Here is a 15,176-nt window from a genome sequence, read left to right on the forward strand (position 1 = left end):
GAAACCCATTCAGATTCACCACTAAGGATATCTAGCTTGAAAAGTAGTTCTGACTTTAAAAAAAAAAAAAAAATCAGAGTGTTTTTCACGCTGGAATTAGAATCTTAGTCTTAGCTCTGCTTGACTCAAAACCCATGAGGTCCGACTACCTCATCATCTGGGTGTGCCTATGTCTGTAACAGTGATGAGAACAGAGAGAGCCACGGGAAGCTTGCATTCTGCTTCGCTCAGTCTTTGGCTTGACATGAAATTCCTTGCTATTGTGTCCATTACATCATTGTAACACACACATTTGGCCTCCTTCTGGTGAGTTCCTATTCAATGCAAAACTCTAGGAAATCCAGACACAACACTGAAATGCCTTGAAGATTTCTTTTCTGGAAGATTTCTTCTATTTTCTCATGGGCAAGAGATGGGTACAGAAAAATAATAAAAATTTCCTTAAAAAAAATGCAGGGGCTGGAGAGATGTCTCAACAATAAAGAGCTCTTCAAAGGACTCAAGTTCAATCCTCAGTACCCGCATGGTGACTCACAACAGTCTACAACTAAAGTTACTGGAGATCCAACACCCTCTCTGGCCTCCACAGGCACCAGGCATGCAAGTGGTGCACATACAGACAGACAGGCAAAACACCCATAAACACAAAAATAAATAAATATTGCTAGGCGGTGGTGCGCACACCTTTAATCTCAGCACTTGGGAGGCAGAGCCAGGAGGATATCTGTGAGCTTGAGGCCCACCTGGTCTACAGAGTGAGATCCAGGACAGGCACCAAAACTACTAGAGAAACCCTGTCTTGAAAAAAAAATCTTAAATTAATAAATAATTGAAAAGTTAAAATCACAGTAATAATAAGCCAGTCCCTCTGGGCTGATTTAAAATTCTAGCTTCTCACCAGGCAGTGGTGGCGCACGCCTTTGATCCCAGCACTTGGGAGGCAGAGGCAGGCGGATCTCTGTGAGTTCGAGGCCAGCCTGGGCTACAGAGTGAGTTCCAGGAAAGGTGCAAAGCTACACAGAGAAACCCTGTCCTGAAAAACCATAAATAAATAAATAAATAAATAAATAAATAAATAAATAAATAAATAAATAAATTCTAGCTTCTCTTTGAATATCGCACACAGCAAACCTGTGTTTAAATAACAGAAACATAATAGTTATTGCTATGAGTCACAAATTTTCCTTTGGAAAATATAGAACAGATACTTACTTGAAAAGTATGCCCAGGCTTTACACATTTAAAAATCTATTTTGTGTTTAATTATGTGCCTGCATCTCCATGTGTGTGGTGCTGGACACGGGCCAGAGGCTTTGGGTTCTCCTAGAGCCGGAAAGCAGAACTCTGCTCCTCTGCAAGAGCAGGAAGCACTCTTAACCTCTGGGCCGTCTCTCCAGCCCCTGACTTTATACATTTTTAGAGTTTTTTGAGGTGTAATTTCTATACCATGAAATTCACTCATTTTGCGCACAAGTAAAAGTGTCTTTCTCCGTAAGGACTGGGCAGCCGTCACCACAATCAGAGCGGTTTCTCTTAACTTTCTAAAAGGAAACTCTGGAGCCCGGGAAGATGACCTGGGGGTGAAGCGATGGCTATGCAAGCGAGAGGACCTGAGCTCAGCTCCAGTTCCCACACGGAAAGCCAGGGGAGCAGCACACACAGCCCAGTGCTGCCGGGGACAGGGGAGGGGACACACAGGATCCCTGGAGCACGGCTAGCCAGTCAGGAGACAGCAAGTCCCAGTTTCAGTGAGAGACTGTCTCAGAAAACAAGGTAGGGAGTGATGTGGAAGGAACCTGACGTGGACTATCCCCTGCCCCCGCCCCCCGACATGTGTGAGAGCTCACACACGGACACACACTCACACACACACATACACACACAAAGAGACACACATACACACAAACACACATGCACACAGAGAGACACATACACAGACACACACATATACACACAAACAATACACACAGAGAGACACACACACACACAGACACTCACATAAACACAGACACACATACACACACAGACACACACAGACACTCACACATATGCACACACAAACACACACACATACACATACACACACTTTGCACACTCTGGTCATCACCTCACGATCACTCACCCCCTGCCCTTAGAACCACTAAACTATTTTATACGTTTTTTCCCATTCTGATCAGTTTATATAAATAGAATTATACACCATTCATATTTTTTTTATTTTGAATAATACAAATGAGTCTCAAGGCTCATCTACACTGTAGCAGACACTGCTTTATTCCTTTTTATTGCTGAGTAATATTCTATTGTGTATGTATGCTACATTTTGTTTATCTGTTTGTCACCTGACAGACATTCGAGTTATTGTTTCCCTTTGTCTGGTATGAATGAGTCATAACTTGAATTAAAATTAAATTTTCACACACAAGCAATCTTTCCTGAGAATATAGAGATACATTTTTATTTTCCTATGAGTGGAATTCATGTGTCATACAGTAAATTTTACTTTTAAGGAACTGTAAAATTTTTTAAAGTGAGTATACATTTATATTCCCACATGCGTGTATGTCTTTCAGTTAAAAACTCTACTTACAGAAAAGTAAATAAGAGAGGAGAATAGTTAGAAAAACAAAATGTGTAGCTTTTAAAACAGTTGTTCATAGTTGGAGAGAGCCTAAAGTACTGGTTCTCAACCTGTGGATTGCAACCCTTTGGGGATTCAAACGATCCTTTCACAGGGGTCACCTAAGACCATTGGAAATATCAGATATTTACATTACAATGCATAATAGCAGCAAAATTATAGTTATGAAGTGGCAATGAAAATATTTTTATGGTTGATCACCACAATATGAGGCATTTAATACAGGACATGTATTAAAGGGTCACAGCATTAGGAAGGTCAAGAACCACTGACATAAAGTATCCACTAGAAATAATTATAGTTAAATACACCACCGTAACCCGGGGACCAGAGAGACAGCTATTAGCAAAGTATTTGCCACACAAGTGCAAGGACCTGAGCTTGACCCCAGAACCTACATAAGAACCCAGGTGTGGTGGCATCCTTATGACCCTGGTATTGGGGAAATCTGGGGCTCACTGGCCATGGGGAGACAGAAATAGGAGGATCGCAGGGGCTCATTGGCCATGGGGAGACAGAAATAGGAGGATCGCAGGGCTCATGGGCTAGCCAATCTAGCCTTAAGAATTCCAGCATAGCCTTAAGGTCCCACTGAGAGACCCTGTCCCAAAATCCAAGACAGATGGACATCTTCTGAAAAATGCCACCCTAGGTTGATCTCTGACCTCCACATGCACACAAGAGCACAAACACCCACACACATAAACATACACACATTCTACCCCAACACACACAAACCTACACACATACCTCACTACAAACATACACACATACCCCCGTACATACAAACACACACACACACACACACACACACACACACACACAAACAAACATCTGCACATGTGCCCATACACACGATGATAAATAAATATTGAAAATAACAAAGTAAATCTATATTTATTGACCAGCAGATATATTGCTAAGCTTCAACATTGTTCATTACGTACGTTTCTAGCTGCTCTCTGCCAGAAAGATCACCTGCTGTGGACAGATGAGGCCATAGGGACAAGCTCTAGCCAATACATTGTGGATGTTAAGTAACATTCACTTCTGGGCCAAGTATAAATTACAGATATTTACTCTCTCAGAGCTGCCTGCTCCCTCTGGTACAGTAATTAGTCATGTCAGGGGAGGAGGCAGTTCTCCCAAGTTCACAAGTGACCGCATGTGCATACCTGTTCCACTGCCAGCCCACAAGAATGTATAAGCAAGAAGGAAATATGTGTTACTTAAGACATTCATATATGGAGTTGGTATCAGTCATAACCTGCTATATTCTGACTACCATACTCATCAGAGTTTGGGGGCTTGGGGAGGGTTTTGTTTTGTTTTTTGTTTTTTTGGTTTTTCAAGTCAGGGTTTCTCTGTGTAGTGCTGGCTATCCTGGGACTCATTCTACAGACCAGGCTGGCCTCAAACTCAGAGATCCACCTGCCTCTGCCTACCCTGAGTGATGGGATTAAAGGCGTGCGCCACCACAGCCCAGCTTAATCAAACATTTTAAAACACTAACCCAGGGAACAAAACTACATTTAACATGATTATGTTTTCATATATATTTTATTATTATTAAGAAATTTTCTACCAACCACAGATTCCCCCTCCCTCCTCCCACTCCCCAGAGTTCCCCCTCATCCCATCCCCCATTCCCACCTTTTCCCATGGGGAGTCAGCAGAGCCTGATACACTCAGTTGAGGGAGGTCTAAACACCTCCCCCTGTACCAAGGCTGTGTAAGGTGTCCCACCATAGGCACCAGGCTCCAAAAAGCCCACTCATGCCCTAGGGATGGGTCCTGATCCCATTGCCAAGGGGCCCCTTAAGCAGGTCAATCTACACAACTGCCTCACCCATACAGAGGGCCTAGTCCAGTCTCATGAAGGCTCCACAGCTTTTGGTCCACAGTTGTGTAGAATGTACACTGAAGTGCTAATGATTATTGCTTGGGAATGGTTGAATTCTTTGTATTTACATTTTTCTTTGTTTCTTTGGTTTTTGACAAATTAGCAAATACTACTTCCATATTAGAAAAACAATAAATATATTTCCATTTTAAAAACTAAAAGTAGGTCTGTCAAGATTGCTTAGTGGGGTAAAGGCACTTGCTGCTGAGCCCAGTGACCTGAGTTTAATCTCTAGATCCCACACAATTGTCACAGAGAATCAACAACCAACTCCCACAGGTTGTCCTATATGTACACGTGCCACAGCATGTTCGCACGTGCATGCATGCACGCACGGGCGTGCGCATGCACACACACACATACACACACACACACACACACACACACACACACATACACACATACGAATAAACATTTAAAATTTGAACCAAAAGTATAATGGAAGTTGCTTCATCCCCATCCTCTCTCATCCCTAATCATGTGACCACTGCCACAATGTCCTGTTCAATAGAAAATGAGAAACTACGGGACTTGGGATAGTACCAGCCAACTCCATGTGGGGACAAGATCTCCTTCAGGAGAAATCTGCTTCTAAAGAGAAGGGACCAAAGCACCATCACAGTAAGGACCAGGGCAAGGGCTTTACCAGTTTCCAGTTCACCTTGGGTCTTGCCCCCCCTAAAATTGTGGAATGGGCCTGGGAGCACTTCAGAGAACGTCTGGCAGCCCAGCCTCTCTCAGGCATTAAGCTCTCTGCTTCATCTAAAGTGTGTTCTTTGAAGTCGCCTTTGCAAAAGAGGTTTTCCAACAAAACAAGCAAGCTTGAAGGAAAACGAGAGAAGCTGCTTTTTCATTTTGGAGATGACTATCTAGCATCTCAGGGGATCGCCATGGCAACACTTCAGTCCAAGTTTAAACTCAAACTGACCCAGAACTGAATCTTACTGGTACAGGCAGATGACTGGTGTCAGCCAGGACAGGAAGTGGAAATGACACTGATGTCACCATCATTGTCTGCAATTAGAGGTTTTGATTCTTTTTGTTGTTTGAGGGTTTTTTTTTCCTCCATTATCTTCAAAGAACCAGGGAGTGAGAATTATGGACAGAAAAGTAAGGGTCTTCCAAAGCTAAGGCAATGACTATAAATAGTAGCCTAGGAGCTTCCAAAGACTTCTTTGTGACTCCAAACCAGACCTAAGAGATGGCTCAAGTGTGATTAATCAGTTCCAGCAAGTAGAGCATTTCGCTTCAACATGAGAACACAAAATGTCCAGATTACAACATTTATTAAGATGTGTAAGCCATGGGCCAATGAGATGGCTCACTGGGTAAAGTTACCTGCCGGCAAGTCTGAAGACCTGTGTTCTAGCCCTGGCACTGGACACAGAGGAAAGAGAGAGCAGACTCCCACAAGTTGTCCTCTGACCTCTACACACATGCTGTGGCACAGGAGCAACCACACACATACACACAAAATAGACAGACAGACAGACAGATAGATAAACAAATATAAGTTTCTAAAAAGTCTTAGAATCTCTGCCATCAAAGACCATATCATATAGTGAACAAGAAAGAAGGAAGGGAGGGAGGAAGGGAGGCAGGAAGCCATGAACACAGAAGAAGAAACACAGTACAGGTACATGGTATAAGCTATAAGAAAAACTGAGAAAAGTCAAGTTCACCACACCCTTGAGTAGTGGGAGGCTTTGGGGTATCACAGTATGGCTGGAACTAGCTATATAGAGTGGGATGGAAAGGAAGAACAACTGTAAAGAGAGTTGGGTTGCCCAGAGGAAGCATGCTCAGAAGCCATCAGCTGCATGATGTCCCTGTCCCTTTGACTCCTGTGGACCTGGCAGTAGTCACCACCAGGAACTCAAAAAGCAGGTAAAGCTTTCCTTCATATTTGCTCACAGCAAACTACATCAGGACTGCAGTTTAGAGTCTCCGCCCCTACTCTATCATATATTAGTGGAAATGTATGTTTGAAACAAAGTCTTTTAAAATCACAGGTGCTGCTCTCCATTTCTCCCAGGATCTACCTCAGTGTTAAATCATGCTTCGGAGAGGAATAGAGAGATGAGGTTGAGATATTCCTCCATAAGTGCCTGCTCTGATTTGGATTTGGGGTGTTCTTCAAAGACCTATGTTAGGCATGGTCTCCGGCTTGTGGCTATTGAAATGAAGTGGAAATTTAGCAGATGGAGCCCAGTGGGAAGCCTTTGGGACATGGGGAGACTGGAAAGAGGGTGTGAGAAGCTGGCTTCCCATTCTTTCCCTTTTACTTCCCAGCCACGATGTAAGTGCATTTCCTCTACCTGTGTCTCTGTATTGTAATGTCTCACACATGTTTCATAGTAATATGCCAATTCATCAATGGATCAGAACCCCTGGAAAACACCAACAATGATAAGTCCCTTCTCTTCACAGGTTGATTATCTGGTGTCTGTTAAAGCATCGCAGAACTGACTAGCATCGTCCATCAGTAGGAAAGCATGTGAGAGAGAAGAGGAGATGCCTGGAACATCTCCTCTGTTTCCTGCCCTGGATGCTTAAGTGATCTAGAATGTCTGGTTCAGATCGTAAGGGCGAGTTCACATCCTCTATTCTCCCCTTTGAGCTCTATCCCAAGGTTCCTGAATCTAGGTCCCATGACACATGTGAGAGATGCTTCATTAAAGCTAGCCTCAGCAAGCACCTTGAGCGTACTAAAGTCATCCTTCCTAGTGGGGCAAGGACAAGAAAATGATCCACCCACCCGCCCCATTTTCTGAGTGCCTTCAGGACACTGAAAGTGAGACCTGTCAACAGCAACCACTGCCTTAGAGATCTGCCATAGAACCTGAAACCAAATTGAAGCCGGGTATTGGAAAGTCACTTGATGTTACATTTATCCCTGGTTGAGTGCAGTGAGTCTGAGTCTGGACTCAGGGTTGTGGGGGGAGGTGAAAAAAAGAAGGAGAGGAGGGTGGGGCAAAAGGATCACCGGGAACTCTAGTTCCAGGGCATCAGATGTACTCTTCTGGTTTCCAAGGGTACCTGGTGTACATATATACACTCAAGCACACACTCACACACACAAAGTAAAACTAATTAAATCTCAAAAAATAAAAAAGTTAGACACTGTACCTGAAGAACAATACCCACAGTTGTCCTTTGGCCTCCATACATATGTACATATAGCAACATGTGCACCTACATATGTTTGTACATACATATACATACACAGAAGACCGGGGGGGGGGGGGAGAATGAGCTGTTTAGGACACACCCATCTTCCCAGCTCCCTAAAACTTTCGGGGCATCCTGTGCCTCTTCCTTCTAAACCAGCCTTGGATGCAGCAGCTGTGCTGGCATTGCTGACTGAATTCAGACTGCACATTAAACAAAAATTCTTCACATCTGAGTTAGGAACACAAGTCACATACATTTCATCACCCAGCCTCAGGCAGCCCCCACCCTTCCTTTCTGCCCTCAGGACATGAGAGATGGCTGATTTGGGAGTGAGCACATCTCTGGAACGTCTCCTACAACATCTCTTTCCCATTCAGTCCTGCAGTTCCATCTCAGAAAGCACACCCCGTTCATAAGGGAGGCATTATGGCAAGGCCTGCAGCCTGCAGCTCTTGTACTGGCTTCACTTATTAGGAAGCTAAAAGAAATAGCTGTCTTCAACTGTGAGGATATGGTAATGGGTGCAACTTTATGAGGAGTTTACTATTTGGGAAGTTTGGACATGGATCACCAGGATGGACATTTAGCACCAGCATGTGCTGAGCGGAATCTGTGTCAGAATCATTAGACAAAATTATCAGTCTGCAAGTTTCATTGAGAGCCCTAGCTTTGGGACTCAGCACTCCTGAGCTTTGTGATTTGCATGTATGTGTCCAAGAGCCCACCTCCTCATAGATGGCCTCTCCTGGATGGCAGTCCTTTGTAGATCAGCGTCACTGAGACCTTGGTGTGGCATCTGTTGATTTAACCACACACACACACACACACACACACACACACACACACACACACAAACACAAACACACACACACACAATCTTACTGCTTACTCTATGCAAATGTTTTGCCTGGGATTGGCTCCATACTCGTAAAACCCACAGCAGCGTAGAATGAATGTATTTATTACTGTTTAAAATATTTATTACTGGGCTGGTGAAATGGCTTCTCAGAGTTTGACCCCTGGAAGAAAACTGATATATGCAAGTTTTCTTCTGATACACACACACACACACACACACACACACACACACACATACAGAGAGAGAGAGAGATGCACAAATAAGTGTGAAATAAATAAATAAAATGTTTATTGTGGATGTTATAGTTGTTATTATTATTATGTGGTGCTAGGAATCAAACACAGCCTTGGGAATATGAAGTAAGCACTGTTTCATATCCTATTATTTAGGCACTGATAGAGGTTTGAGAAGCCTTTCTTACAAAAAGCCCTGAAAGCTGGTCATTTAGAGTGAGTGCCCTGTTGACAAATTGTGCATTTTGTTACACATACTTTTGCAAATGAAAGGCTACTTTAGCATCTCATTTGTAGTCATAATTTCATATTCTTTCTCTTAAAGGAATCCTTCAGAATTATCTTCTCTCCCCAAACACAGATCTATCTCTGTCTGCCAGCTAGGAACTATTAACAACCCTCTGCAGACAAGATGAAAACGAAATTCAGAGAGGTTAAGTGACTTGCCCAAGAATACACACCAGGAAGTAGTGCGGCCCAGATTTGAACCCCACATAGCCTGGCTCCACTTGGAATATTTTTAACCATAACACTTCATTGCCTCTTTTGGCTTTAAATAAAGCTCCTGGCATTTGGAGAGCTTTCATACACTCAGTAACTGATATTATTTTTTATTTAAAACTGCCTTTGTAATAACTTTATCCTTATTTTCAAAAACCATATAAACTTAAGGCAAAAAGTGGATAAATCAGCAGATAAAAGCAGACTGATTTCATGTAACTTCCCTTCCAATATTAATTCCCTGGCATATTCCTCTTTTAATGTTTTATTACAATTGTTTATTTACTCTGTGTGGGGGCATGCCAAACTTGTAGGGGTCAGAGGACAAATTGCAGGAGTCAGTTCTCTCTTTCTACCATGTGGGTCCTGGAGATTAAACTCAGGTCATCAAGCTCGGTGACAAGAACTTTTACCCACTAAGCCCTCTCGCTGCCAGGGCAGCTTCTTTTAAGGTAGCCTTACTCAAACTACGGTCCCCCTGACACCCGACCCATCCCTTCCCATAGAGCAACACTGATGGGCGGGAAGCCACTTTTCTGATAGTCAACTTCCCAAGTACACAGAGATGGTTGGAAACCACTGATTTTAGTGGCCACTCCACTAAGGGTCATATAATTGACGGATGCAGTGGAGGGTGGGGTTGGAAGATGCTACATCTATGGTGAAACTAGTATTTTTTTTCTAGTTACAGGTAAATGAGCAGACCTGCTATGAAAGTTGATACACATGCTCAGTTGTATTACAACTTACATCAAATTTATATACGTGTGTGTGTGTGTGTGTGTGTGTGTGTGTGTGTGTGGTGTGTAATTCATTGTATGTGTGTGAATGGGTGACATTCCTCAGGCACTGCCCATCAGTTTTTGAGATAGGGTCACCAGCCTGGAACTTGCTAAGCAAGTTATGCTGTCTGGCCACAAGTCCCAGGGATCTGCCTGTGTCCACCTCCCTGTGGCTAGGATTACAAGTTGGCCACCATGCCTGTCTCTGTTTGTTTGTTTGTTTGTTATGTGGGGTTTGGGGATTGAACTCAGGTCCTCATGCTCGTAAGTAAGCTTTGTTTTGGCCCAGCTGTCTCCCCCGATCCCTCATTACATTTACGACTAGAACAATGACTACATCCTCAGATTCTGTTCTAAGAGTTTACTCTATCTATTCTTCAGAGTCTTTCAGTTCTTGGGATGGAACCCAGAGGCCAAGCAAGCAAGCATTCTACCACTGGGCCACATCTTCAGCCTATGCCTGTCTCTTATACTCAGCAACACACACACACACACACACACACACACACACACACACACACACACACACTAAATTTAAAATACAGTATGAATAGAATGTAGAAGTCCAAATTTCCATAGCAGTTTTTTTATTTTATTTTTGTCTGATTTAGTCATTTTCAAGAAAAATATTGCCATGGACTGAAGACAACAGGAAATCACCAAAATGAGCCAAATCCATGTTTTTCTAAGAAAGAAACTTTGGAAAGTGTTAAGCTCACTTGCAGTTGTGGAGATGGCATGGCTTGACTCCGTTTCTAGTCCTCAGAAAGACTCTTTGTTTCAGCTCTTCCCACACTCCTTTCCCCTTACACCCTCTCAAAGTTTCAAGATCTTTACCCTGAATTCCTTCCCTTAGCAATTCCAGTGCACAAGCCTTCCAACAGAAGCTGTGTCAAGTGCCAACCCTGCTGGCAGCTTGGGATTCAAATCTAGGCAGCCAACTATAAACCACTAAAATATCTCCCATTTATGGAGTGCCTACTGGATACCAGGTCCTTAACACAAGCTAGTTCAATCCTTACTAGTATGCGCAAAAGAAATTGCAAACCAGACCTGGTGCACACCTGTAATTCCAGCATTTGGAAGATTCAGGTTGCAAGACTGCGAGTTCAAAGCTAGCCTATGCTATTAGCAAGTGCCAGACCAACCCTAAGCTCCATAGAACAGCATGCCTTGGAGAGAAAAACTGTTGCATTCAAAACTAGAGTTTTCCCAGGCCACACGGCTGTAAGTGGCAGAGTGGGCTGAGTGGGGACCAGCCTCTCTCTGGACCAAAAGACTACAATTTTCCTATACCACCACAAAAGCTCTTGGGACTTGCCTGGCTACTCTTGACAGTCCCTAAAGGGAACCCCACATCTCCCACCTTACAGATAAACACCTTCTTTTAGTGGACACCTCATGAAAATAACCACTGATGAGGGAGTGGATTCAATCTTCCAGGTCCAATCTCCCAAACAAAGGCTGGGAAGAAATGTGTCAGCTTATGACTTCCTCATCCCGTGAAAACATGCTTTGAACTAAACAAATCGTCTTTTAAATGATTGAGTCAACATCAAGATTCACTTCATCTGAGACAGTCCCTTCTTCTACAGGATCTTCTCAGGGATGATAGGGGGAATCTGTTTGATAGTTTTCATAGAACTTTTCCAGTTCTATGAAACTTTTCTATAGAACTTTTCTGACCTGGACTGAACCCTTTCATTGGCAGGTTGTGGTCACCTGTGAGCTTAAACTGATTAAAACACAACGCTGACAGGCGCATAAACTACCTGAGCTGCTGTTGTTCTTGATGCTGGCTTGAACTAATCACAATTGGTAAGAACCGGAGGGAAAATTGAGTTCTCCCATGTTTAGGTGGAGAGAGTTGAGGTTTCCAGGAGTTTATGACTTTTGTTCAGCTCTTTTCTCCCTGGGTGAGCACTAACAGCTAACCACCTCACACGTCTAAGACGGAAACTTGCAATGAACTGCTGGGCAGGAGTCGGTCTCAGAAATTTGCAAGGACGGATAGGAATCTGGTAGACAGCGGGAGCCAACAAGAACACTTGATTCTGCAGGACTTTGAAGTTCCAAGCACAACTCTGCGGCAAACTGGTATGGGGCAGGCGCTAAGAACCACTCAGAAGAAGCACAAGTGACCAAAAGATGAGAAGGAAAGCTCCCCTGCTGACGACTGGGAAAAGGGATGGTGCAGACCAGAGGGCGGTGATGCCTCCCTTGCTTGCATCCCACGGGTCAATTCCAGCCCGTCCAGAAGCCTCACAGCCCAGGGAGACGGAGTGAAGGGACAGAGCCGCGGTACTCACAGCTCTCCTACTTACTTGCTCCGAGGCGTCATCCCAGCTCCGCGCCTCTTCCTGGGACTCTGAGAAGAGGGGCAGCCCCAGGCACAGCCCCAGCAGCAGGAGCATGGCGAGGCCGGAGCGCGCGACAGCTCTGGGACAGGGAGGTATTTTCAGGGTGCTGAAGGAGCTGCAGCAGCTGAAAGACACACGCTCCATCCAGCCCCGCCTCCACCAAAGCCCCGCCCATCAAGGTCTCCGCCCCCTTATGCCCTCCAGGCCAGTCTGAGTCCAGTCTCCTACACGCCAGTACCCTAGGCCACGCCTCCTCGTCCCTTCGGAGCCCCCTTACTCCCAGTCCCTGGTTCCGCCTACTACTCACCATGTGATCCCCGACTCACAGCTTTGCCTCCCCTGGGCTCCACAATTGTCCCCAGGCCAGCTTCCTGCAGGCACCACCTCCAGGCCCGCCTCCAGCTCTAGAGTAGCTAAGGAGTCCCCATGGTCTGAGGAGGAAAGGGCTCCAGACCTGCCCTAGCTGTGTGCATTGCCAGGCAAACTCTGCTTTGCCCCGCTTGAACACGGTCTTGCCCTCCAGTCCTGCATGCAGTGAATAGACTCCTCTTAGGTCAAGTCTTTTCCTCTGCCAGCAGCTGCCAGCACCATCACCCCCAACTCTTCCTTCCCTGCTTTCCTTCGCTTTATGGACTTGCTTAACCCTTGTTGCCAAGAGATGGAGGATCAGCACACCAGGCTCACCTGAGGCCTAAAGATGACAGGACTCCGATCTTACTCTTGGTATCGGCCCCCAATGCTTAGAGTCACAAGCAAGGGATGTCAACTGTTGGTCTACGGCACACAAGCTGCTTGTCCCTTTTAATGCCATTCTAGTATTGGGGAACAGAAAAGAGAGACAGAATTAGACCTGTGTGGATGTTAGCCTGGAAATGAAGGTTATATATCTTGATTATAAATTGTTGCTTCTGTTCTTGTCTTGCCAGGAAGGATCACTGCCTATGCCTGACCTTTTAGAACCTAGGGGAAGTCTTCTCACCCTGTACATGTCTAATGCAGCTGGGCTAAAGTGTTTAGACCATCTTGCAAAAGGTGATTGCTACAAAGACTTATTCTATGTCTCTGGCAATTCCATCTAAATCGATAAGGTGAGGAATGGGCTTCTGTGGCCAAAAACAGGGAAGTGGCTCCCCCCACCCCTGGCATCATATGTCCTGTGGAACATTGGACAACCAATAATAATCATAAAATCTACAGAAACATGGCAAGTGTGGGCAGTATCATGGCGCCAGGGGTTGGGTGGGGGAATCAGATCACAGAACTGCATCAGCACAAAAGATTGTAGCTAGGTCAAAGCACACAGGAATACACTTAACAACAAAGGCAACAGTGGGTATTCTGCTTTAAGCTGCTACTCCTTCTTAAAACATCCCACTTACCCTTAGAACAATTTTGCTTGTTCAGCAGAGAAATTAAGAGCAGTTCAAGCAAGCAAACTTGCTGCTACTGTGAAATAAATAAAAGGAAGATCCTTGTCATTAACGTTAATCGTTTAATTAGCCTAATCACGCAGCAATTTAAAAAGCAGCAACCAGCAGGAAGAAAGCAGGCACTATTTCTACACAGAGAGCACATAGAAACCTGGTAACAAGCAACTTGTTTACACCACCGCTGTTCTCACTAAGGAAGAAAACCAGATCCCTGGCAATCACTTCCACTATTCCCCCCAAGGGAGGAATGCCTATCTGAACAGAGAGTTCACATGGAAATAGACAAAATCAGGTTATTGGAGAGGGGAGGGTAATGGTTGCTGTTATTTGGGGGCTGGAACAGACCTCCATCTTCTTCCTCTCTCACACTCCTTTTATCCTGCCGTGCTAGGCAGGATCATACTCAACTTCCCCATCCATATGTTTTACATTTTATCAGATGTTCACTAGCTGAGTTTCTCAGCAGCAACATGAAGAAGTGTATTTTTGCTTTCTTTAGACTACGGTTTCTCCCTCTTCCCTGAACTAGGGTGCTGACACAGCACCTGGTTTACGTTTTAGTCAGTTTCTGGATGTGATCAGAAGTTCTTTGAAGACAAGCATGTTTTACAACTTTTAGCACTGTGCTAAATGCAGCTATCACTGAAACAATCTATTTATGAGTGGAATGAGACATAAGACACCTGGGGTAGATGGGTGGGGCAGGGTGCTAGGGGAGGAGAGGGCTGGGCTGAGGTCCACATTTGTCTTCTAGCTAGCTACATGCCTTGGTAGAAGTTCTGAACTGTCTGTTACAGGGCCTCAGTTCATAATGGTCCACTTACAACCCATTGACTTTATAGTGGACCAAAGCAATGCACATCTGAGAGAGACCTTACTTTAAGTTTGGGGATTTGTTTTATTTTTTCCCCCAGACCAGAAATATTAGTTGCTATGCTATTCCATGATACAGGACAGCCACTCTCCATCTGCAGATTCAGAGCAACCAGGCAACTATGTGCATATACAACCAACACTCTAGTAGGTATGTCCAACCTATAGCTGAGGATGGCTATGGATGCAGCCCAACATAAAAGTGTAAGCTTAGTTAAAACATTATGAAATATCTTTTTGATTTTTAAAACCCAATCGAATGGCTCATGAACATGAATTTTGAAAATGACCGTGTTTCAGTGCAAAAGGCTGGATACACGGCTCGAGTATGGTACATTGGAAGTATTTTGGGATATTGTATTTTGGGTTTAGTATACCATTGTGTCAACAAAATACCCACCTATATGTGTGAGATACTCA

At 44.3% G+C, this 15,176-nt stretch overlaps 1 protein-coding gene across 1 annotated transcript in view; it reads right to left on the bottom strand.

Moving 5' to 3' along the window:
• Itih5 (inter-alpha-trypsin inhibitor heavy chain 5) overlaps nt 1–12,561 on the bottom strand; it is an 88,753-nt gene extending 76,192 nt beyond the window's left edge. Inside the window, exon 1 of the mRNA XM_059263022.1 lies at nt 12,418–12,561. Within this exon, the coding sequence (XP_059119005.1) occupies nt 12,418–12,507 (90 nt within the window). The 5' untranslated portion in view covers nt 12,508–12,561. The remainder of the gene's footprint in view (nt 1–12,417) is intronic.
• Nucleotides 12,562–15,176: the final 2,615 nt, after the last annotated feature.

Source organism: Peromyscus eremicus, chromosome 5 (assembly GCF_949786415.1).
Source record: "Peromyscus eremicus chromosome 5, PerEre_H2_v1, whole genome shotgun sequence".
NCBI lineage: Eukaryota > Metazoa > Chordata > Mammalia > Rodentia > Cricetidae > Peromyscus > Peromyscus eremicus.